This window comes from Malaclemys terrapin, chromosome 22 (genome assembly GCF_027887155.1).
Source record: "Malaclemys terrapin pileata isolate rMalTer1 chromosome 22, rMalTer1.hap1, whole genome shotgun sequence".
NCBI lineage: Eukaryota > Metazoa > Chordata > Testudines > Emydidae > Malaclemys > Malaclemys terrapin.
This window is the reverse complement of record NC_071526.1, coordinates 15,230,682-15,257,299: the sequence shown is the minus strand read 5'-3', so window position 1 is coordinate 15,257,299 and position 26,618 is coordinate 15,230,682. Positions and strand designations below refer to the sequence as shown.

General features: G+C 45.9%; 1 protein-coding gene across 1 annotated transcript in view; it reads left to right on the top strand.

Moving 5' to 3' along the window:
• CSMD2 (CUB and Sushi multiple domains 2) overlaps window positions 1–26,618 on the top strand; it is a 579,057-nt gene that overhangs the window by 340,996 nt on the left and 211,443 nt on the right. The window contains exons 13-15 of the mRNA XM_054012126.1: window positions 2,373–2,555; window positions 19,369–19,695; window positions 24,017–24,211. Coding sequence (XP_053868101.1) covers window positions 2,373–2,555; window positions 19,369–19,695; window positions 24,017–24,211 — 705 coding nt within the window. The remainder of the gene's footprint in view (window positions 1–2,372; window positions 2,556–19,368; window positions 19,696–24,016; window positions 24,212–26,618) is intronic.

Here is a 26,618-nt window from a genome sequence, read left to right as displayed (position 1 = left end):
GTGAGGGAAACAAACACATTGGGGTTGAAAGACTTCAGTGAAATTGAAATCTGGACTCGGCAGGCTGTGGGTCTGGATGTGGTTGTGGGTCAAGATGTGACTATGGAACCTGTTGGACCAGAGCACGCTCAAGTTTTCTTGTGTAAAAACCGGGTGACACATTGGGAGCTGTCTGGAGATCAAAGAATCCAAAGTCGTGATGTGGAATGTAGAAGAGGATCTTTCCAAGATAACCCCATATTTTCCTTTTGTCATCATTAGTTGGGGAGTGGAGAAAGCAGAGAGACAGACCCCATCTCATTGAATACTTTACTAAAGTAGACGTGCAGAGCTTCTCTTATACAGTCATTACAAGATGCCTTTCCTGAAGAATTAAAGGGGTGCTATGCATTCGTATCTTCATGAAGGAGTGTCACTAATTGCTTCAGGAGACGGGATTTATTCTCAAATTTCCAGAACTACCATTTGGTTGAACTGTTCCATCTGTGACCTGAGACATTGCTCCTTTATTAGCTCAGATCAGAAAACTGAGTGAAAACGATATAGTTGGGAATGATAAATGGGATGCAGAGCTTTACAACTCCCAGGTCACTGTTTTGAAACAAGCAAGGTCGATCACTCATTGCCCCCTGTTTGTTGGGCTCTGTGAAATGGGCTGCCGGCCTCAGCCCCGTCCGTTGATTGAACTGATGGCCTTCCATATAATAAAACCACCCACACAGTTGGCACTGTTGTTAGTTTCAGGATGGGGCAGAGGATTGAATCTGCTGTGTGTAGGGAGTGTCACAGGGTGACCTATCCCCTTTAAAGGACTTTGGGATCAGCCTCACCTGTGACTATTTTATCTTCCTGGTCATAGGACTAGGAGTTCAGCAAGGGAGTTCCCAGTGTCTGAGAGGGACATTGCTCACAGGTGAGGCTAAATTCAAATTCTCTTAAAGGGGCCAGCTCACCCTGTGACACACTGCTATAGGAGTTCCCTGCAGATGCATGAAGTCCAGGTGCATCTGGATGGAAGCTTGTCCTGTTTCAACCAGTGCTCTGTGGATCTAGGATTTCAGTATCCAGGGTAGTGAATCTGTAGCGATAAAGACCCTCAACTTGGGGCCACAGTCTGCTTTACTCATCAGAGCACCTCACCTCATTCCCACAGGGCTAACGTCAGAGTCACGAACGAAACGTTTGTAACTCTGAACAAAACGTGATGGTTGTTCTTTCAAAAGCTTGCAACTGAACGTTGACTTAACACAGCTTTGAAACTTTACTATGCAGAAGAAAAATACTGCTTTCCCTTTATTTTGTTGTTAGTTTACATTTAACACAGTACCATGCTGTATTTGCTTTTTAGTTTTTGGTTTATTTTTTTTTTGGTCTCTGCTGCTGCCTGATTGCGTACTTCCGGCTCCAAAGGAGGTGTGCGATTGACCAGTCAGTTCGTAACTTTGGTGTTCATAATTCCGAGTTCTACTGTATTTGATAAGGCCAAGACCCTCAAAGGTGTATAGGCAACTAACTCCCATTGCCTGAGTCTTATACTCAGTGTAAGTGTGGCAGAATCTAGCCTTTGAGAAGTAAATGAATATCTTCAGGCTCAATGTGGATTTTAATTTCCAACGAGTACTATAGATGTGTTTATTTACTTCTGAGATAGAACATGAGTTGATGGAGACAGAGAGTTCCTTTACCGAGATCTATAGAACTTTTTTTTCTTTATTAAAGAGGATTTTAAAATCGTTCATTGTATTTCAATGGCCGGGTTCGCAAATCAGTTACCCTCCCTCCCCAAAGGTTTCACAGTAACTGTGTGTCCACTTCTCATGCCACCCAGATTAAATATTCAGCTGCATGGGAAATCAGTATAACAATCAATCTCTCTTTCCCTGTAGTACTTTCGTATTTAGCAAGGCAATTGGAAATAGATCAGTTAGAAGGATGGATGGAAAGAGATTAGCAATTCAGATCAATCAACCAGGAAAACCATCACCGTGCCTGTAAATACAGCTGTTTAAAATAATTACTTGCTTTAGTTGATGTCCCAACACTGATACGTGTACCACTCACCCAGTCAGTGTAACATGCTGCCCCCGTGTAGTGGTGGCTGGGACATAGCTAGGGGACCATAAGGCTGCTGGTGCATTAGCTAATAGAGGTGGGTCTTTTAATTTGAGCGATGGAGGCTCATGCATTGAGATACAGAGGCTCCAAGTTCAATCCCCCATGCCAGTGACCCACCCAGGGGTGTGACATTATGTAAGGGTAATGCACATGTTATCTGTTGATAGCATGCAAGCAAGAGCAGAATACAAACATTACAACAAAGTATCCCCTTGCCAGAACCTTTTTTCCCCCACTTTTGTTTTATTTTCTTTCAGAAATTGACCAGGGGAGTTGCGGCGATCCTGGGATACCAGCCTACGGCAAGAGAGAAGGCTCAACATTTCGCCACGGGGACACTTTGAAGTTTGAATGCCAGCCTGCCTTTGAGTTGAAGGGACAGAAAACAATTACCTGCCAAAAGAGTAGCCAGTGGTCCGCTCAGAAACCAGTCTGTGTTTGTAAGTCAGTGAGGGGGCTGCTTTAAAGTGTTTGCAATGTCCAGTGAAGTAGCTACATATGCAATACATTTGTGCACTGGATTTAGTACCTAGAATGCAGAAAATACTGGAGGTAGAGAGATGGAAGGCAAACAGCAAAATATGGATCAAGATTTCAACTCCCCCAATGTTTGAGAGTGTTTGAATCTGAGAATTTGGTTCTGTCCATTACAGGGGAAAGGGACAGCCTCAAAATTTGGATCTGGCTTCAGATTCCAATCTCTCCTCCCGACATTTATTTTTTAATGGTATTTGGTTTCAGGATTTGGGTTCAGGTTCATCTCTGAGAGAAAGTGGAATGTTCCATGCTGGTAAAAACCCATTAAATTAGATTCAATTTTTGGCCATTTAATTCTCCTTTGTAACCTGACAGCTCTCACGTCTCCTGCCTCCAAATCTCAACTTTAAATTTGTCTTAAATCTCAGCAGAAATAGGGTTTGATGCTCCCAGTAGTGACTTAGGGGGGAGATTTTCAGAGGCATAAGCGGGAGTTAAGCACCCAATTCTTTCTGGCTTTCAGTAGTCCTGACTGCCCTTGGAAAATCTCCCCTTTAACTGATAGTGTTAAGCACAATAAAATTATAAATTATTGGAACCGTCACCCAAAAGGAAACTGTTAACAAGGCTAACAAAAGTATTTACTTTATTTTGTTCCCCAGCTGAGGGTGAGTGAACTCATTGTGTCTAATATTTTACCCACTTGAGCACTCTAGGATCTGAATGTTCAGCTTTGAGGAGAAGAGAAGGGAAAGTGAGTGAAACAACAGGATGATCAAATGGAGCTGAGAGAGAATAACAGATATAGAGGAAAGGCGAGTGTGTGGAAGAGTGTGCCGAGAGGAGACAGCAGAAATGTTCCTAAAATGATACACTGTGTGTATATTTATTATAATACAATAAATGCACACATGCATCCCGTCCAAGGTACTCACTTGTAGTTTACGTAGATTTCTTCTGTACCAAAGACATTGCAAAGCCTAGAGAAACAAATATATTATTTGAAAATTGAATTACCCTTGCTACGAGGGGCAATGCATAGAGGCAACTGTGGAAGAACAACAGTTGCAAATAAGTAAACTTGCTTTTAAATTATAGGGTAAATGTTTCACATGCTTTGAACAAGTTTTGCAAAACCTCTAAGCCGCTTGCACAATTTGTGAAAGCCCTTGGCGTCCACAAGGTTTGCCCATTGCTAAATGTCATGCACTTTTGCACTGCTTGGCTTTGTCCAAAAGCAAACACACCCTGAGACGTTGGAGGAAAATAGTCCCCCTTGTATTTTCCTCCTGATCAAAATGGGAAGTGCTAGAATTCTCACGAGACAGCCCTTTTTTTTGTGACACTCCAACCCAGTTTTTTTCTACCCCAAACTATCCAATTTTGGGGATTTTTAACAAAACCTTCAGCTGTTTCTGAGATTCCCCCGGACTGACAATTGATAGATGCCTGTTATTCACGTCTGGGGTACCTGGAGTGTCACAGCTCCATCAAAATGTTAGCACGGTTGAAATTTCCCCATCTTCAGTCCAATAAAGGTGTGGAATTTTCACTTACTCTGTCCATAGATACAGAATTGGGGGATGGGCATCATACCAAAGCCCATATTGCTCGGGGCAGGGGAAGAGAAACATGATCACTAAAGAGCCATGAATCCACCAGTTAAAATCATGCAGCACCTTCCACCCCCTTTGGTCCAGCTGTGGATATTTACTAACCAAAAAGGCAAAATGTATAGATAGCGCAAAGAAGTTTTTCCTGTCCGCCTCCTGCCGCTCTTGTGTTTGGTTACTTTAGACACCATCACATGAATGTGTGTCAGCAGAGATGACACAATAGAATGGCACAAGAACGTAACTCAGCATGAAATCTGTATCTGTACCTGTACTGGGCATCAGGTGGACAAACAAGGTAACCTGATTCATATGCTGCTAGTTGGAATATGCAAACAATTTAGTGCCTCCAATTCTAGCTGCAAACGCATGACAAATGCAGAAGAAGATTAAAGCAGCATCTGCTGGCCTGAGCAAATGATTTATGTCCATGATGTATGGAACTCAGAGTACTCATGGCCTGAGCTTCCAGTGATGTGGCCACATAAAATCATCATGTACCTGCCTTATTGCAAGGGATTCCTGAATCCACCATTGTCTATGTCTTCACGATAAAAGACCTTCCATCTTTATCCTTGTGGTTGTCGTCATACCCCTTAACCTTTCATGCTATGTACGTCGGGCCCTTGGGCATCTTCAGGAGACTGTCCCATGCATGCACTGTACTGCCCTCTTAGGGACAGAGTATGTCTGGCCTTGAGTGCACATAGGTTCCCTCTGACTGGCTGATCTAGTGGAAATGGTTCCTTTCGCTCACTGCGTTTCTGTAGCTGAAAGGGGTGAGTGCAGTTATCCATCCACATGTTTGCTGTTAGCTGATGATGACCGTCTCTGTTGCACTCAGCCACGATCATTACTAGATGTGGAAGACCTCTCTCCCCACTTCGCAGCGTCTCTTAGACCTCAAACCAGCTTCATGGTTGCAGTTATTCACCCTGACGTGCGTTTTGAAAGCTACCATTTGTAACATCATTCCAGGGTTGGTATCGTTTTCACAAGCAGGGGTGATCCAGCTTTCATAGCACAATAGAACCAAGATCATCACTTCGGTATCAAGTTGTGGTTGTCCATCAGGAACTTAAAGATATTGAAAACAGGGTGAGGAAGTGTCTAAGGGAGAAAATTAGTACCTCAGACATGCAGTTATGCTAATTAATCTTAGTAGGTGCCGCATCTGGATGCATTGGTGGGATCTGATATGAATATGAGGCAATAATCAAACTGTAGTTACCTGTGAATGAATAGAAAAGCAGGTTTAAGAATGGGGAAATAGTCCCATGGTAACAGAACTTTCATAGGGAGCAGACTGGTTGTTCATATACCACAGTGATGACCCTGGTATAATGTATGGCCAGATTGACTGGAATGCCCCATTCCATTGCACTAAGTGTAACTTTCAATCACGTGTTCGTATTGCTACTTAAACACACACATCTGTGTTATGAAAAATAAGGCGTTTTGTAATTCTTACCTGGATTTTAGATGGGCTATTGCAACCCTAGGTCCTGATTCAAAACAGATTCCATGATCAGGCTTTGCATTTAAAGTATAGATTTTACAACGTGCGAATTACAGAGCTAAAGAAAAGGGAAAGACTAGCATCCCTGGCTAGCGCCAGCTCGTGTCTAAGATATTCTGACAACTTCCCCTGCACAGTTCTATTCCGTCCCCCAAATCTCTTTGCTCTTCTAGTCTTGGGTTCCTCACGCTGTCCTGTTAAAGCACTCAAACCCTGACCAGCCATGACCGATGGTCCAATCCTGTGCTATGAGCAAGTGAGACAATTGCGCCAAATGTGTGATCATTTTACGTTGTGGATAATTATGGAATAAGCTGTAACTGCCAGGTGATACCTTTTGATACCAAATCCCGGTGAATATGGGTGATGGTTTTGCCTTCCACTCCCCCTCCTCCATTACTTGTGCTGGTGAGTGTCTCAGGAGAATTATTTCTGAAATGGAATCATTTCCTGGCACGTTAGTTCAGTGTCTTCACGCTCATGGAGATGTAGTTTGCTGGACCCGTCAAGCACTGTAAAGGTAAAGTGTGTGTGTGTGTGAGTGTGTGTGTGTGTGTGTGTGTACATATATATGTGCATGTAGCTGTAAATGATTATGATCATGGATGCGTGAAGAGGACATGGGGGCAAATTTAATGGTTTTACATTGAAGTTCTGCTACAATTGCCCTCAGGGCCGGTGCTACCATTAAGGCAAACTAGGCGGTTGCCCAGGGTGCCAAGATTTGGGGGCGCCAAAAAGCGTGCCCCCAATTTGTTTTTTTACAGCGTTCCTGGGCTGGGCTGCTGGTGGCGTGCCGATACATGCGGCTCAGACTCCCTCTCCCAGTGCAGCGGCCGCTCCACTTCTCCCGCCTCGCAGGCTTGTGGCGCCAATCAGCTGTTTGGCGCCACAAGCCTGGGAGGGGAGGAGAATTAGAGCGGGGGTGGCATGCTCGGAGAGGAGGTGGAGCAGAGGTGAGCTGGGGTGGGGAGCTGCTGCACGGCTCCCGGGGGGGGAGCTGCCACGGGGGGAACGCCTCAGGGCGGGGGGGGGAGCTGCCATGGGTGGGGCGCCTCAGGGCGGGGGGGGGCGGGGAGCTGCCGCAGGGTTGGGGGGGGCACAAGGTGGAAGTTTCACCTAGGGCGCGAAACTTCCTTGCACCGGCCCTGATTGCCCTATAGGTTATGTGTGGAACCTAATGAAGAGTGGTGTTTTTATTGGAGGATCCATATTTTTGGGCCTGTTTGAGATATTGTGCGGTGAGCCAGAAAGCTTGGGTCCGTGTCCTGATACAAACTTCTACAAAGTTTCCAGGTAATTCTAATCTGGGGTTTTAGTTCAGGCTGATCCCTGGTTTCCGGTGGTTTTTGCTCTATTATTATTATTAGTTATTTTATTTTTTAAAATTAATTAGTATTGTGGTGCACTCTCCCAGTTACTTTCGTTTCCGGTTTAAAAGAATCCAGTACACGCCAGTGGGAACTTTTTCTTTTTAATGGTGAAAGTTTCTGCTATCTCTAGTTGTGATGTGCTGATTTTTAGCACAACTTCACATGGTTGTGTTATGGGTCTGGGTGGTTGTGATGTGGCATGGTGCTTTGTGCTGTGACTGTGTGTGTGTGTGTGTGTGTGTGTGTGTGAAACTGCAAACTTGCAAGTTCCCGTGCCCTGGAGCTGACTGGAAAGGAGACTCGGGGTCGACATACTGTATGGTTAGAAATGCTTTTTTCCACCCAACCTTAGTTTCCTATTCACCAATTGAAACCTCCCTCCAGTCTGTAGCTGATTGCTTTGACATATATGACCTGTAAAATGGGCACTTACCTGATACTGGAGCCTATTCAGTAGATGTTTTAGAACTGGCGATTTGTGCCCACAACCTGTTATAAACTAGCATGGAGTGACTCAGCAGCGCCTGTTGCTAGTTGTGGTGATTTTGAATTTGTCCCACAAAAGCACCAGCCATTGTGTGTGCAGTTAGCAGCTTGGCTCCGAGCTCCTCGCCTGAACTCCCATTCAGTTATACAGCACTAAAGTTTTCTTTTTGTTCTTCGTGAATCCTTCCAGCCCATCTGTGCACCTGATGTTTTATGCCTCACATATAATTTTTCTTCCCTTTAGCGGTAATTACTCTTCCTGTTAATCTCATATTGGCTTTTTATACCTGCTGAATAATCCTAACTCCCCACTGCAAATGGTGTGTTTTCTAATTTAAAACTGAGTGGCTAACCTTTTGCATTCACTTCCTGATACATACATATAGGATTACGAGCCGGTAATACAAACTCTGATAGACGTTTTCCCAGCACCGTACTGAACAGCACCATGTAATTTTGTAGAACTTGACAAATTTTCAATTTTAGCTCTAAATTAACCTGTCAATTGGTTATTCTTTCTTTCTTTCTTTCTTTCTTTCTTTCTCTCACTGCCCATGATTCACGGCAGCAAATGGAACCACCCTAACAAAAAACAATTTGCGAGTTTTCAATAAGTGGCAATAAGAGGAAAAAAATCTTCTCTGTATTTATTTATTTTAAATTATGGAAATGTATTTTGAGACCGGGGAACCCAGACAGCCAGATTCCAGAAGGCAATAATAATCTGTTGAATTTGGTTGCGCTAAGCTTTGTCAAAAGCAGAGTAGGTCTGGCAGAGGTAGGAAATGCAGTTCTATTCTAAGTACAGAGAGGCCATTTTTGTGTGTGCAAATTTTCAGAATTTCAACAAAGCTTTTTTTCACCCAACATTTAAAATTTGTTTCACAGAAAACATTTACGATCTCCCCCCCCGAGTTACAGAGTTGTTCATTTAAAACATATAAAATAAAATATTACTATTTTTTAAAAGTTATCCATGTCTGACCCGCTCTAGTTCTAATAAAGAAAAGGTAAATAGCTGCCTGTTTAGTTATTTGAGAAGAAAGGCAGTTTCCCTAACTTGTGCATATGCAAATCCAGCCAATACCCAGCCTGGAAAGAAATAGTTGGATAAAATAAATAACCTGAACTTTTCTCCTAAATGAAAAATAAAAAAATTGACCTGAATTTTAGCAAAGGGAGGAAATGTTCAGACTGGGGTTGGGGCCAAACTGTAAAATTGGCTCTGGATTCCAGTTTTCTAAAAGTCTGTGTGTGTTTGGCTCTGGGCTTTTGGCTTTAGTCCAGCTGTAGGTCAGATAAGTGCCACGGGGTAGTTAGTAGATGGTATTTTGTGCATCTGAGAATTTATACAGTCCAACTTGGACTCTAAGGCCTTGTCTACACACCGATTTTGTACCAGTCTGGCTGTTTTGGGGAGGGATGTGATGTTGAAATAGTTAGGCGAGTACAACGTTAAGTGTGGATGTGGTTATACTAATATTAAAGAGCTCAGGTTGGAATAGCTTATTCCCCTTACCATACAGGAATAAGCTATCGTGGTATAAACACTTTTATGCCAGCATATTTCCACATTAGGGTAACTGTAGTGCTCTAACTATTCCAGTACAGTTAATGCAGTACAAAATTTGTGAGTAGACTAGAAGGCCTAAGAGCAAAATTGAGAGGTAGTGTGTAATTAGACTCCGTAAGGGTACATTAAATACCCTAGACCTATTTACTCCCACTTGCTGATGTGCAGTCTATGAGAGAGGCCAGCGCCAGCTTCTAAAGAGGATGGTGCAGAAAACCATGCAAAGGGCAGCTACAGACGGGGGCTAGTTTCTTCCTGTCCCTGCCACTCATTAGTGGCTGGCTTATGCTGTGAAGCAGAGGGACTCACATCCCTTCTAAAACTCTTGGTAAATTTCAGATAATTATTCAAAGTGTATGGGGCTGTTCAAATCTCCAGAAGTTGGATCTCTGTAGGCACTGGGGGTTTTCTCATTTTAACAGCCATGGAATAGTGTGTTTCCTTTCTGCAATGGGAATTGTTCCAGTGCACTCCTTGTAATGTTTCCTCTTGAACTTCTGCTTTTTCCTCTGTGCAGTGCTGATTGAATATGACGTGTATAGTGTATGTTGCGTCTGCAGGCTGCTCCACCCCTCTGTTACTAAGGGGTGAGACTATTCTTCTAGCTTATACCTGTTGTGGATGTTAGTTGCTCATCTGTTTGTAGACTCAGTTTGTTTAGTGGCTTTGGGGCGAGTAATTGGACATTTGTCATTTGTTGCTTTGGGGCTGGTTTACCTGGTGCCTTTTTTGCCTTGTGTGCTCAGGAAAGATGCTGGAATGAGATCCCTCGATCTGCTTTGATCCACCAAACAAATAAAGGATGGGCGCTGGCAGGGCAAGCTCTCCTGCCAGTGTGTCCCCTCTCTGACTTGCATGGTGTCAAGTGTCAGAGGGGTAGCCGTGTTAGTCTGAATCTGTAAAAAGCAACAGAGGGTCCTGTGGCACCTTTGAGACTAAGGCCTTGTCTACACTACGAGAGTAGTTCGATTTTACTTAAATCGAATTTTTGGAATCGATATTGCAAAGTTGAACGTGTGTGTCCACACTAAGGACAGTAATTCGACTTTGTGAGTCCACACTAACGGGGAAAGCGTCGACATTGGAAGCTGTGCACTGTGGGCAGCTATCCCACAGTTCCCGGAGTCCCCGCTGCCCATTGGAATTCTGGGTGGAGCCGCAAATGCCTTCTGGGTAAAAAAAATGTGTCCAGGGTGCTTTTGGGTAACTGTTGTCATCCGTCCATCACTCCCGCCCTCCCTCCCTGAAAGCGCCGGCGGGAAATCAGTTCGCGCACTTTTCTAGTCAGTGACAGCGCGGACGCCACAGCACTGCGAGCATGGAGCACACTGCGACCATCACTGCAGTTGTGGCCGCTCTCAACGCCTCGCAGCTTATCATACACCTTTCCCTGAGGCAGATGCAGATAAGTCAGGCGAGGAGGCTACGTCACCGCGGTGATGGCCTGAAGTCTGAGAGTAGCACAGACCTCTCAAAAAGCAGGGGACCCAGCGCCGAGGACATGACGGTCGCAATGGGTCATGTTGATGCCGTGGAACGGCGATTCTGGGCACGGGAAACAAGCACTGAGTGGTGGGACCGCATAGTGCTGCAGGTCTGGGATGAATCCCAGTGGCTGCGAAACTTTCGCATGCGGAAGGGAACTTTCCTGGAACTTTGTGAGTTGCTGTCCCCTGCCCTGAAGCGCAATGACACCCGGATGCGAGTAGCCCTGACTGTCCAGAAGCGAGTGGCCATAGCCCTCTGGAAGCTTGCAACGCCAGACAGCTACCGGTCAGTCGCGAACCAGTTTGGGGTGGGCAAATCTACTGTGGGGGTTGTTGTGATGCAAGTAGCCAAGGCAATCGTTGATGTACTGCTGCCAAAGGTAGTGACCCTGGGAAACGTGGAGGCGATCATAGATGGCTTCGCAGCGATGGGATTCCCAAACTGCGGTGGGGCCATAGATGGAACTCACATCCCTATCCTGGCACCGGACCACCAGGCCAGCCAGTACATTAACAGAAAGGGCTACTTTTCCATGGTGCTGCAAGCACTGGTGGACCACAGGGGACGTTTTACCAACATCTACGTCGGATGGCCGGGCAAGGTTCATGACGCTCGTGTTTTCAGGAACTCTGGTCTGTTTAGACGGCTGCAGCAAGGTATTTACTTCCCGGACCACAAAATAACTGTTGGGGATGTGGAGATGCCTATAGTCATCCTCGGGGACCCAGCCTACCCGCTAATGCCCTGGCTCATGAAGCCCTATACTGGCGCCCTGGACAGTGAAAAAGAACTCTTCAACTACCGGCTGAGCAAGTGCAGAATGGTGGTGGAGTGTGCTTTTGGCCGTCTCAAGGGGAGATGGAGAAGCTTGCTGACTCGCTGTGATCTCAGCGAAACCAATATCCCCATTGTTATAGCAGCTTGCTGTGTGCTCCACAATCTCTGTGAGAGCAAGGGGGAGACCTTTATGGCGGGGTGGGAGGTTGAGGAAAATAGCCTGGCTTCTGATTACGCACAGCCAGACAGCCGGGCGATTAGAAGAGACCAGCGGGACGCGCTGTGCATCCGGGAGGCTTTGAAAGCTAGGTTCCTGAGTGAGCAGGGTAACCTGTGACTGTAAAGTTTGTGTACAGAGAAGCCGAACCTGCCCCCGTTTCTTTACCCAGTTAATGTTGACTATCCTCTCCAGTTACATACCCCCTTCTCCCCCCCTTCCAACACACGTTTCGAAATAAAATCAGTTCTACTTTGTTAATGAACACCGTTTTCTTTACTACTGTTTTCGCGGGAATTTTTTAAAACTGGGACGCGGATTGTGGTGCGGAGTGGGTGTAGTGTAGTGACGCAAAGAAAGCTTCTAAACTCAAGGATTGACAGGCTCCGCTGTGGTGGGCTGGTTCTTTCAACGGAGCCTGTCACCCCTCCTGATCGGGACTGTGTGTATGGGGGGGCTATGTGACTTTGTGGCAGGGGGAGGACGGTTACAGATCTCCTGCTGTGTGGCTCTGTGATCCTGCATAAGGACCGCCGCTTAAGATCTGTAACTGCCCTCCCCCGCCACAAAGTCACAGAGCAACCCACCCCCCACTACAGAACATGAAAACCACCTCCCAGACTGACCAGGGCAACTAGTCACTGCACTGTGTATGTGCCCTGCTGCTGTACCTGCCCCCGCCTATGTACCCTGCCAAAGGTGACTGTCCTGTCCAATTACCATCCCCCTTTCCCCCCCTCCTCCAAAAGAACATGATGGAAACATTAGTTAACAGAAACATATTTTTTATTATCAACTACACATGGAACTGGGAGGTGAAACTTGGACGGGGGCTTGTGTCAGGCGGGAAGGAAAGAACTTGTCAAATTTTGGGGAATGAGAGCCTTCTGCTACTAGAGCTCTCTGCAGGGGTGGAGTGAGAGTTTGCGTGGACTCTGCCGCCTCTCCTTCTGTGCACTTTGGGTGAGGGGGGTATGGGACTTGGTGGCGGGGGAGGGCGGTTAGAGATGGACTGCAGTGGGGCTCTGTCCTCCTGCCTCCGTTCCTGCAGAACATCCACAAGGCGCCGGAGCGTGTCCGTTTGCTCCCTCAGTAGTCCAAGCAGGGTTTGAGTCGCCTGCTGGTCTTCCTGCCGCCACCTCTCCTCCCGATCCATGTTTGCTTGCTGCATTTGGGACAAGTTCTCCCGCCACTGGGTCTGCTGTGCTGCCTGGGCTCGGGAGCAGGCCATAAGCTCTGAGAACATGTCCTCCCGTGTCCTCTTCTTCCTATGCCTAATCCTCGCTAGCCTCTGGGAGTGTGATGCCAGGCTAGGTTGTGAGACAGTCGCAGATGGGGCTGTGGGAATGGGAAAAAGGGAGTGAATTCCTCAGAAAGATAAATGTAGTTGTGAACAAAGAACATAGTCTTTCTCTGTGAACAAGACCATGCACAGCACCTATCACATGCGCACTCAGCACAAGGTCGAATTCTCGGCCTTCGCATTCAGTGCCTGGGGTCTTGCACAGCACATTTGAGAAGCGTGTCAGGACAACGGAATTTCTGTTGCAGGCAGACATGGTAAGCCGTAGACTCGTGGCAGCTTAAAACTTTAATATTAGCAATGGCCTCATTTCACATTGAAATCAATGTCGGTCCCTGCTGCCAGCAATCCGGCAAGCAGGAACTCTGCTCCTGTCCCACACCCTCGCGGCTGTCCCCGGGAACGATCCCTTTCGGCTGCCCCTCTCCCGCCTCCACCGCGTGGCTGCAAACCAGCGGTTACAGTTCTGTAAAGGAACGGTAAAGCAGTCCCAACACTAACATTCCCCTACCTCATTCAAAGCAGGTCACCATGAGCGACATCACCCTCATGAGGATCTCTGACAGCGAGAAAGAGAGAATGCTCCGGGAAAGCCTCCAAAGACCAGGGCCGTATGCCGCCCTGCTGTGCAGAGCAATGATTCCCGAGTACTTGCTTGTCTCGTGGCGCGGCAACGTGTCGTACTACGGAGGACCCAATAAGGCCGCTCTCCCCAGGAACCTAATGCAACGGATTTCCAATTACCTCCAGGAGAGCTTCCTCGAGATGTCACAGGAGGATTTCTGCTCCATCCCCGGACATATAGACCGCATTTTACTCTAGCTGCTGTAGCAGTGACTAAACAGTAGAGCGGCTTGGGCAGGACAATCATGCAAAACTGGACATTGCTAGATTTTTTTTTCAATAGTTGCACTGCCCATGACTGAACCGTTAAGCGCCTAGGGCAAACTAATCATGAGAAACCCATTTTTTTAATTGTTAATATTCCTGTTCTGTTAAAAATAAATGTTTAGATGTTTACAACACTTACTGGCTGATCCTTCCCCAGATTCTGTGTCCGGGGTAACGGCTGGGGACGGTTGGTAGGGGATCTCTGTAAGGGTGATGAAGAGATCCTGGCTGTCGGGGAAATCAGCATTGTGAGTGCTGTCGACTGCCTCGTCCACCTCTTCTCCTTCCTCATCTTCCCCGTCCGCTAACATGTCCGAGGATCCGGACGTGGACAATATCCCATCCTCAGAGTCCATGGTCACTGGTGGGGTAGTGGTGGCGGCCGCACCTAGGATGGAATGCAGTGCCTCGTAGAAACGGGATGTCTGGGGATGGGATCCGGAGCGTCCGTTTGCCTCTTTGGTCTTCTGGTAGCCTTGTCTCAGCTCCTTGATTTTCACGCGGCACTGCGTTGCATCCCGGCTGTATCCTCTCTCTGACATGTCTTTAGAGATCTTCTCGTAGATCTTTGCATTCCGTTTCTTGGAGCGCAGCTCGGAAAGCACGGACTCATCGCCCCACACAGCGATGAGATCCAAGACTTCCCGATCAGTCCATGCTGGGGCCCTCTTTCTATTCTGAGATTGCACGGCCATCACTGCTGGAGAGCTCTGCATCATTGCCAGTGCTGCTGAGCTCGCCACAATGTCCAGACAGGAAATGAGATTCAAACTGGCCAGACAGGAAAAGGAATTCAAATTCAAATTTTCCCGGGGCTTTTCCTGTGTGGCTGTTCAGAGCATCCGAGCTCGTACTGCTGTCCAGAGCGTCAACAGAGTGGTGCACTGTGGGATAGCTCCCGGAGCTATTAGCGTCGATTTCCATCCACACCTAGCCTAATTCGACATGGCCATGTCGAATTTAGCGCTACTCCCCTCGTCGGGGAGGAGTACAGAAGTCGAATTAAAGAGACCTCTATATCGAACTAAATACCTTCGCGGTGTGGACGGGTGCAGGGTTAATTCGATGTAACGGCGCTAACTTCGACATAAACGCCTAGTGTAGACCAGGCCTAACAGAAGTACTGGGAGCATAAGCTTTCGTGGGTAAGAACCTCACTTCTTCAGATGCATCTGAAGAAGTGAGGTTCTTACCCACGAAAGCTTATGCTCCCAGTACTTCTGTTAGTCTCAAAGGTGCCACAGGACCCTCTGTTGCTCCTCTCTGACTGCTATGGGCCATCAAGGTGACTTCTGGCTTCATGCCATCAACAGAGTCGGCCATGAGTGAGACTAGTTATTGCTGAGTGATGACGTGAGTGTGTGTGTGCGCGCGCGCGATATGAACATATGTCCACAAAGACCCATTAATAACTTTTGGTTACTGTTGGCCAGAGTCAGGTTCAAAGAGGTTAATTATTGGTGAAATGCTCTGAATCCTCTGACGGCTCCCCTGAGCCCTTTGGACCATTGTTTCTTGGATTACTCTGATCTCTATGTACATGTGGGATTTGCAGCTCTTATTAACAACCTTCTTTCACAGATGCAGCCATGTAAGAGCGTCCTGTTCTTAAAATTAAGTTGCCATTCTGCATCCAACGTCTTTATTCTGCATTATGGCCCCAATTCATCAAAGCACTTCAGCACTGAGATTTAGGCACATGCTTAAGTGCCATGGTGACTAGGGATGAATTTATCCATCTGTTTAAGTACTTTGCTGAATTGGGGTTTATTGTCCTATGATTCACTCCCCATCCATTTCTTATTGTGTTGTGATGTTTCCGTTTCCCCCGTCTATGACTCGAGAGGATGTACCTGCTCTGTTGCTGACTGGTGGGCCAGTCCCTTCTGATAGAGCTTTAACTAGAAGGGTGCTTGTTTTGTGTTTGAGTGTGGGTGTATGGTGTCCATCCAGCAGGGAAGTCGCAGGGCGTCCAATACCACCCCTCTTCCTTCAGTTGTTGTATCTCTCTTAGCATCTATATGGAGTTGGCTTTGGTATGCACAGGTCAAGCGGGAACCACGCTTCTTGTTTCTGTAGCGGATATCTTTAGTTTGGGATAGAACTTCAAGTGGCCTTCAAAGACTGTCCAAGTCTGTCTTTGCCCAGCAGTGGAATTTTGTGGACCCTTAATAACATTTTTGGGGCTTGCACAGTTTTTTCAAATACTTGTTTAATGTCTCCAGACTGGCAACAGACTTGGCTTGGAAGCTCTTAAGCCCAACAGAGACTGTGCTGGGTTGCTCTTGGTCATAATGAGCTCCTGGATTCTTGACTCTCAGTTTAACTAGAAAACCTGCAAGTATGGTATTCCGATAATGGATCCTGCCTGTTAGGATAGCTTGAATCAAAGCCTCCATTACTATGTTGTATTATCGTTAGCCTTGTTGCTGAACATTCTGATTGTCAGAGGTGCTGACCAGCTACCGGCTGGCTGCTCAACGCTTTTGAGTCAGGTCTCCAGTGCCTTCAGATCCATTTCCAGGGCTGAATTCTGCTCTTGTTTACACTGGTCTGGAGTAACGATTTTGGCCGATTTATACTGGTGCATCTGAGCCTCCCTGGCCTGAGGAATTTTCCTTATTCCTGATGGTGCTGCTTATTTGCTGCGTGTGTCTCTCTGTGTACCTGGGTCGGGTGGGATCTTTACTAGTGGTTTATCTGATTTTTACCTTTGCACCTTTTCTCCTCTCCCCTAGAGAAAAGGAAATGCCCAGGGCGTCACATGCCTGTCTTTAATCTGGACCACGGAGTGGTTTTCTCATGTCTCTTGCATTTATTTGCCTGTCCTAATTTTATGGTGTATTTTAACCTAATATTTTATCTTTGCTGTTGTTGTAGCTTGAGGAGATTATTTTTCGTTGCATTGGTTTCTTTACTATGCAGAGTGCCAGAGGCAGGGGGCTGCAATCTCTTGAGATTCTTCTTGTTCTCATTATTTAACATTTATATTGCAGTACCTCAATGTTTTGCTAAGCAAAGGGACACTCTGTTTGCATGTCTATTAATATACATGGCCATATCCTCACTTGAGGCAAACCTGTGTCTCAGACAGTGTATCGTTGCTTTATCCCAGGAGCAGATCAGGAAGAAGATTGTGACTCTGTCACAGTCTGAATCCCATTTTTTCCCCCACTGCTCCAGAGCTAATGTATCCTATGTCAGCCCAATACCTGGCACAGCACAGGTCTTCCGGCATGCCCAGCCCACCACCTCCCACTCCTACCAAGCTCTGCATGGGCTGTTCCCGCCCCCCGCACTACTGCCTACAATGGAGGTAGCCCGTGCAAGTGGGCCATAATCTAGCCCCTGGTGTAACTCAGTGTTGCTCCATTTACTTCTGCTGCTGGTTGCATGGATCAGCAGAGCACAATGTTCCAGGTCCTACATTATTATTAATTAATTATTGGTATTACTGTAGCACCTTGGAGCCCTAGTCATGGACCATGACCCCATTGTGCTACCCTGTTTCCCCGAAAATAAGACATCCTCCGAAAATAAGGCCTACTTACAGTTTTGCCTCTCGTTGTAATATAAGGCATCCCCCCGATAATAAGACCTCCCCGATAATAAGGCATCCACCGATAATAAGGCATTTTTCATTTCTGAAAAATAAGACATCCCCTGAAAATAAGACCTAGCGCATCTTTGGGAGCAAAAATTAATATAAGACACTGTCTTATTTTCGGGGAAACAGGGTAGGTGCTGTACAAACCCAGAACAAAAAGATGGTCTTATTTGGATTTATAGCACCACATGGGAGTCACTTATCTCATACTTCCACAGTAGTGATTCCCATATTGTTCAGTGAGTGGGCATGGGTTTTTTTTTTTTAATAGACAGATATTCCCAGACACCTTATAATAGGGTTTAGTTGTCAAAAAGACTTGACAGCATTCCTTTTAATAAAGATTCCTACATACACCAAATCCTTGGTAGATGCTGCCGCCTGTTTCTTTTCTCTTTAATCTAGCTGCCTATTCTCTTTGTTATCAGGAGCAGGAAATGGCTTGTAGCTCTTAGCCTCAGTAATGCCCGGTAATGTGCATTTTATTTGATTTAAGACCATTAGGTATTGAAGATAAAGGAAGCTCATACTAGGGGGAGGGCAAACGTCAGACCAAATAATTGTATAAATGCCAAGCCAAAGCCATCCTCTGAGTTACAGTCTCGTGCCAGGAATTAGCGTGAAAAGCGTATTAAATGATAGCTTTTAATAAATGTATATCAGGCGATGTGGTGGGGGCGGGGAAAGGAGCAAGCAAGATGTATATAAAGCATAACCATCATCTGGTAGGTATCAATTAGATAGTAGCATTGCAGTTCAGAACTAATGGACCCTGTCAGCTAAAATACAGCCTATATTGAAAACAGTCACCCCCTAGAGGGCTGAGGATTTTTCATTTGCACTGGTTACCCCTCCACGCTCCACACAATTAATTATGTTCACAGGGGCAGGAGTCCAGTGCGATTCTTCTTGATATCGTTAGTCTGGTGAAAGTCAGTGGTTTATTCCTAATGGAAAGGGTTCCGTCCAGTGCACTCTGCACTCTAGAGCTTGGCCAATCATATGTTGCCATGTCTGTTTGCACCAAGCAGTGTGAGTTTGCACAGCATTTTTTAGAGAAAATCCAGTCACTGGGCCTATTCCCTGGGAAGTGATTGACCCCCGTGCAAAGTGGCTCTCAAATCACAACGGCACTGTTTTATACCCACATTGTTTTGGTGCAAATGACGGCAAAAGTGGCAGGCCAATGGTGAATCGAGCCCCCACAGCTCCTTCCCCCAAGGAGCTTGCAATTTGTAGCCCTGTCCTGCAAGAATTTAACACATGGGAATAATGCTATGCATAAGAAGAATCCTGTTGAGTTCAGGGAGGCTGTTTATGTGCACCGAGTTATGTGGATTTGTAGCATTGGGACTTAGGTTAGAACTGCATTTAGCAAATGATCATGTAAACCAAATAGCACCCTGAAGCTTTAAAATGCTCCCTGTCCTGCTGAAAGGGGATGGTTGAGGGTTTTTTTTTAAAACAGCTAAGTGTTATTCAATGGAATTCACCCTGCAAGGTGCAAACTCTCCTGCAGGGTGAATTCCATTAAGTAACATTGAGTTCTTGAAAGAGAGAGAGAGAAATCCACATGCTACTTCCTGCAGGGTAGGGGGGCATGAAATCCATTGCAGGCATGGTGGGACTTTAAAGCTTCAAGGTTCCACATCGCATAAAGAAGGGGACAATGCAATCCCTGGCTGGAAAATTATTGATCATTCAGAACCAAGGACCAGAGAATATTTTTTGGATTGAAGATATTTCTTCCTCCCCTTTATAAATAAATCACTGATGCCCAGCAGTGAATGGAGCACTGATCCCTTCCCATCCTAAATTCTTTGAGAAGCAAAAAGGTTGTGAATTTGCATGGGGGTGGGGGTGGGGGAGTAACAAGTCAGGGTTATAGGAACTGTGTGCTGCATGATTGATGGCGATTTCTCATTGCAGTTTCCTGCTTTTTCAACTTCACCACCCCGTCTGGGATTGTCCTGTCACCAAATTACCCTGAAGAATACGGGAGCAGCTTGCACTGTGTTTGGTTAATTATAGCTAAGCCTGAGAGCCGGATCCACTTGGCTTTCAATGATTTTGATGTGGAGCCTCAGTTTGATTTCCTAGCCGTGAAAGATGGAGGGACCCCTGAGTCTCCAGTATTGGGGACCTTCTCAGGGAGCCAAATCCCTTCGTCTCTGACCAGCAGCGGCCACGTAGCCAGGCTTGAGTTCCAGACCGACCACTCCATGGAGAAGAGGGGCTTCAACATCACATTCACCAGTAAGTGCAGAATCCTTCCTTTCTGCTAGTACCTGGAGGACAGGCGTCTTGCCACGTGGAATTATCATCTTGGGCCAGATTCCGATCGAACGGAAACCAGAGTAAGTCCAGAGTAACTCTGATATCAGTGGTGTTACTCTGGATTGACAGATGGTGCAGTATTGGTCAGAATGTCGACCTTTGGGTCTAAGGCACAGAACTCAGAGACAGGAGTCACAGGTTCTGGTTCCTGGCTCTGGAAATGTGTGTGGTCTAGTGTTGAGAGCCGTGAACGAGGAATCTGTCTTTCTAAGGTTCTTACCTGGCCTGCATCACTGCAGCATATGAGCACCTCACAGTCTTTAATGCATTTATCCTCATAACCCTCCCTGTGAGATAGGACAGTGCTAGTATCCCTGCTCACAGATGGGAAACTGAGGCAAAGAGAAGTTAAGTGACTTGCCTAAGGTCACATGGGAAGTCTATGGTGGAGCAGGAGATCGAACCTGGATCTCCCAAGTCCTAGGCTGGCGCCATAACTACAGGGTGGGTAATTTTCCCAGCTCGGAAAGAAAGCAGGGTCTAGGGTGAGAGCAGGGGATTGGGAGTCAGGATCTCACGTGCCTCAGTTTCCGCATCTGTAACATATGAATGCTTATCTGACAGAGGTTTGGTTGATTTAAAAAAAAACAACATGAAGTGCTTTGAGATCTTTTGATGGAAGGTGCCATATAAATGTTCAGTACTATCATTATTCACTTGTACTGGGAGGCATGCAGAGCCTGTGAGGACAGTGTGAGAGACACTATATACAATGAAGGAATGAAACAGACAGGGTTATGTATGGCTTCACATAAATTCAGGCCTTCCGCGTTCAAGTGAATGCAAACTACCATAACAATTTGCACTCATGTTACCCTGTAATGTTCTAAAGAACATTATTAAACCTACTCAGCAGAAATGATAAATGATTCAAGTTATAACAGCAGCAAGTGGCACTGCTAAATTAATAGTCTTTCCTGCTGATGACTGCAAATCAGCCATTTAAAAAAAAATATAGGTCTTGAGAAATCATTTGCCACATCAGATCAGGCTATTGGCTCTTCAGGTAAGGTGGTCTGCTTTGGGCAATGACTAATCCTTGGTGCTTTCAGAAGAAAGGGTGGACCGGCCCCTCTGCCAGTGCTGCTTTGCATTGCGGTAAATGATGACCTGAGGGCAAGGCCCGCAGCATTCCGTCCTCAAGCACAAGTCTCTTATGCCATGAACTCCTGAGGAAGGGAATGTCACATGCTGGGTGCTCCCTGTATGAAGAGGTGTTTAGGCCAAATTATCTGCTGCTGTAAATGAAGCCTATCAACTCTAATTCTTCTTGCCCATTTATACCAGCAAAGAATTTGTCCCTTTCTTTTCATCTTTTCTAAATCTGTCAACCATTAACATTCTTGACACTGGTTGACAGGATAAAAAAGTAGGGATGGAGCCCAAGTTTCTAAGTTTCACAGTCCAGTAGATACCACTGTTATCCAGAAGAACGAGGAGTACTTGTGGCACCTTAGAGACTAAGGTACTCCTCCTTTTTGCTGATACAGACTAACACGGCTACCACTCTGAAACTGTTAGCAAGGGTGTCCTTGTTATTTATGTTCCATTAGCACCTAAGCGCACCAGTCATGAACCAGCACCCCTATTGTGATAGGCACTGTATAAACATGTAACAAACAGCTAGTCCCCATTCCAAAGAGCTTACAACCTAAGGATAAGATAAGGGACAACAGATGCATACAATAGACAGTCGGGGAGCACAAGGAAATGGAGACTGTGATATTCAACCTAAATGTTCCCGCTTTCTTAACTGAAAGTGGTCTTCACAGATTGTAGTAGTGCTGTGCCGATAAGACTGCTCCAGACATAGTCCAGAACTCGTCTCAGTCATTACACTTGTAAGAGCATAGGTGTGCAATTGATCTGGGTACTGCCGCCTTTCATACGGTGCTAACCCCAGAAGAACATCACAAACTTTGTTCAGGTATGGTACACATAATTATCAACTTAAGGAAACGTTGAGACCAAATTCTGGCTTTCTGATTGATGGCCTTGGTTTTTAACTGCTGGTAAAGGCCAGTGCTGACAACTACCCTGTATCTATGGGTACATGCAACTCCACTTTCAATTTTGCAATACATAAAAAGGTAATTACTTTGTTTCCTTTGTTTTATAATAGCAGTAATGACTGAGGTCAGATATTTCATGGCAGACCATGGTTAAAGTGCTCTTCATGTTAGCCTCAGGTCCTCAAACCTTTCATATTCTGTCAGTTTATTGCCCCTCTGTGCACACATGCCCCTTCTTGGCTGTTTGTTGTGTAGCATTTCCGGAGCTTCAGGGAAATTCTCTCAAGCAATGTTTTTGTGCAGTTTCAAAAGTGAAGAATTGTAAAGAATATTATTGCAGGTGTTTCCAGGGTTCCCATCCCTGTATTATCTCAGCACCTCACAAACGTCAATGGTTTTGTCCTAACAGCACCACTGCGAGGGCGAGAAATTATCATCCCTGCTTTGTAGGTGAGGAACCGAGGCAAGGAGAGATCAAGTTAGTAGCCCAAGGTCATTCAGATTCAGCGAGACCAGGATTTCAATCCCTGAAGTCCCAGAACAGAGCCTCATCCATAAAGCCACCCTTAGTTCTGCCTGTTGTTATAAAGTGAAAAATACCGTTAGTGTTGGTGATGCTGGAGTCATGAAAACTGGGTGCGTATGGAGACAATGGATGGCTCAGGGGAGTGGCAGTGGGGCAGAGTTAGCCGCTAGTTAACTGGTTTGAATGCAGTACAGGTTACAGAAGAGCACAAGTCATTGCTGTCTGATAGCTGTTCATTGCTTATGTGGAACGAATTTGCAGTCGGAGGCTAGGTGTACATTACAAACCCTACAGCTGTAGCACTGCTGCTGTGCCTCTGTAACACCGTAGTGTAGCCATTTACTGCAGTGACAGACAGGGTTCTTCTGTTGACCTTGCGCTGTCTACACTGGGGCTTAGGTCAGCTTAACGACGTCTCTGAGGGGTGTGAATTTTTCAGACCCCTTAAGCGATGCAGCTGGGTTGACTTAACTTTCTAGTGTAGACTAGCCCTCAGTCTCCACCTCAGAGACCCACCAGAGCAGCTGGCCCTACCTGGCACCATTGGCATTCCCGGACGCAGAGCCTGGGAACCCAAAAGGACAAGACAACTGGACACCCTCACCCTAAATGCCAAGGCTGAGACACGTTGGTGGGGAAGCTTGCAATGCCACTGCTCAGCCTGTACCTGTCATATGGACAAAAAAATTTAGACTGGGATTTCCTAGAGCCCATGGGAGTAGGGTGCTCAAATCCCATGAACATTCACTGGCAGTTGGGTTCCTAACTCGCTTGGCTACTTTGAAAATTCCAGTCTCTAGAGCTTTCAATCTGATTAATAGACTTACTGTGTTTGTATGATTTACTTAGCTCGAGGAGCTAAACAGTGGTGTTTCCTATGGGAGGGCCAGCCAGAGACCACAGCAAGGGGAGGATAAGGTGGGAGCACTGGACTGGGACTCAGGAGACCCTGTCCATGTTCCTGGCTCTGCCACTGACCTGCTGGGTGACCTTGGGCAAGCCAAATCCCTTCCTGGTGCCTCAGTTTCCCCATCTGTAAAATGGGGATAATGGTACTGACCTCCTTTGTAAAGCACTTTGAGATCTATAGTCGAGAAGTGTGATGTAAAAGTTGGGTGGTATTATTGTTTCCACTAGGGCTGCTTGAAATTTGTTTTGAATTTTGACCAAAAATGTCCCGGGGGGGGGCAGGGGGAGAGTTTTGCATAAGCTTATGCTGTTTTTTAACCAGCTCTACCCTTCACCTACACTTGAGGGACCTGATCTATCCATCCATGGTGCTTAGAGGGCCCCATAACCATAGCATCTGAGTGCTTCGTTATCTTTACCATAACTATCCTCACAACATCTTTGTGAGGTGGGGCAGTGCTATTAATGCCGTTGTACGGATGGAGAACTGAAGCAGCACAGAGAAGCTAAGTGACTTACCCAAGGTTACAGGGGAGTTCTGTGGCAGAGCAGGGACTTGAATTCAGGTCTCCTAAATGCTAGGCTAGCACCTGACCTCCTGCGCTGTTCTGTCTCTTCTTGAGCCAGCTCCCATTGAAGTCAATGTTGCCTTCCGTGGTGCAGGATCATGCCCCAGGCAGCTCTGTGGAAGTGAAGATCCTGGATTTGGGTCAGACCTGGTTGTTTACCCAATGGCAAGAGGTTGGGTGGGGAGGCGGCTGACTCACCGCCCTCTTGTCACCCCCCCCTGCAGCGTTCAGGCACAATGAATGCCCAGACCCTGGGGTGCCCGTCAACGGGAAGCGGTTCGGCGACAGCCTCCAGCTCGGCAGCTCCGTATCCTTCCTCTGTGATGAGGGCTTCATAAGAACCCACGGGTCGGAGACCATCACCTGCATCTTGAAGGAAGGCAATGTGGTTTGGAACAATGCGGTGCTGAGATGTGAAGGTAAATCGCTGTTTTCCCTCCCTCCCCAACCCCAATCCCAACTCCAACGATGATTTAGAATCTGTTTTGGATAGGAGATTAAATACATGAGGACTTGACTCTGGCCCTGATCCAACAAAGCATGTGCTTAACTTTAAGCACGTGGATAGTCTCATTGAAGAACATGCGCTGCTCATGTGCTTAAGATGATATGCTTTGCTAGGTCAGGGCCAAAGGGCTTAGCAAGTTGCAAGATCAAACCCTAAATAGATAATTTAATTGTGTGGGGGTGTTAGTGTTAGAGAGAGAAATCTCCCGCTAGTGGCCGCAGCCTAGAGAGAAGGAAGGTATTACTACTTCCCACTGATGCCCCAATCCTACAAAGCTTCCTTACGTGCCTTGCACACTATGAAGAGCCCCAATGACATCAAAGGGCACCACACCATGGATAAAGCAAAATGTATGCATAATTCTTTGCAGCACTGGACCCTAAAGGAGATTTCTGTTCTCTCACACATAGAAGCTTGTGTTATTTCGAGCGGAAAGACCAGGGTTCTAATCCCCAGCTCCACATGTGATTTATGTACCATTGGACTCTTGTCTGCACCGTATAGTTTCCTTAGAAACTTAAACAAACCAAATAATCACTGAGTGATTAATTCTGTGACTTTTTTTTTCAAATAAATTATGGGATTTTTTCGTTAGTTCAGATCTGTCTACAACAGGTGTTTTTCTTCACACACTCACACACATACAAACAAACACAAAAAGCTTTGATTTGCTAATAACAAAAATAAAATTCTTTACCACAAGTCTCATGGTGAGATGTAAAGAAAAGAAAAAGGAAAGTGTTGAAATGCATTCCATTTCATTTCTTTTTTTTCCCCTCCTGATTTTTGAGACCAAAAATCTTATGTATTCTTCAAATAATAGAAGAAGCAATAGGCCTTTGCAGTGAAATGAACAATGAATTTCTTGCTATAGAAATTCAGACCTGTCTGTGAATCTTCAGTATATCAATGACTGCATCAGGCCCCCTATAATGAACTCTGGAATTAGATGTTTTGCAGTTACATCTCCATGCCAATATGTCTATGACGACAGACAGACACACACACACACACACTCACACTCACTCACTCACTTAATTAAAGGTTCTGATTTGGATTTCAAAGCAGCTCCTGGTGCTTTAAAGTTTCCAGTGTGGAAAACAGAAATGAAATGAAAAGTGCTTGTTAGAAATTAAAAGGCCTCTTTCCCTCTCTGTACTCGGAGAAGAGATGCCAGGAAGTGATATTTGCAAGCGTTTGAATTACAGATGTGCTGAAGTATTGAGAAATAATTTCAGTAATTGGCCATCCGTGTTTTAATGCCAGTCTGCAAATAGCATGGAGGATGCTTTGTCTTTTCCATTAAAGGGAGAAGAGGGTACTTGCTGTCCAGAATGATTGTAATTCAGTAGAGACTGCTTTTTTTGGTTTGTTTTTATTTGATTTTTGCAGGGAATTGGCAAATGAAATATTTGTGGGGCTGGCTCAGTACTTCAGTTCCCTTTGTGAGCCTGAGTGTTTAACTGCACACGTCTCTAGCTGGTCGGGGGATGGGAAATATATAAATAAAATTATATTTTTATCGACTTTTATCTGTGATAACCCAGCTCTATTAACTTGTACTTCTCTGTGCGTGATCTCTTGGCTTGCCTTTGACTTGCCCTCCAGTATGTGCTCAATTAAATGCAAATTCTAATTAGTTCTTAAAAAAGAAAAAGGGTATGTGTAAAAGTGTAGAACAGCTTGTCTCTGTCACCAACGGAAGTTAGTCCAATAAAAGATGTCACCTCACCTACTTTGTCTCTATGAAATACTGTTTGGTGTCTGGAAAACGTCTAGACAAGAAGTCCATATCTGAAAAAAGACCATCTTCTCCCACAAAACCAACAAGGTAGACAGCAGGTGGGAGGTTTGGGAGACACTGGAAAGTTCATGTGTTTGAGAAATGGATTTTTGCTTTTGGATCACTAATTAGGACCCAGCGTGGGAAGGGCTGATCCCATGCCCTGTCAAATCAATGGCTCAGGCCCTTGGGGTCAGACTTGCAAAGGCAGGTAGATGCCTAGTGGGGTTTACTAAAGCATGTGAGCAAGTTAGGCAGCTAACGTTCGTTGAAAGCCAATGGGAATTCGGCACCTAACACAAATAGTCACTTCTTAAATTCCCGCTGGGCCCCAATCTGCATCTGTAGGTGCCTAAACACCTTTGTAACTCTGGCCCTTAGTGTCTGAGAGTCATTACCGCCTGGTAACTGTTTGTTGACCTGTGGGAAGTGAGTTTGTTGGGTCTCAGCCCTGGTGCCCATTTCGTAAAGCCGCTGCCAGAGCTGGAACTGACTGAAGGCTTTGATGGCTGTCTCAACAGAGAGAGGTGAAGTC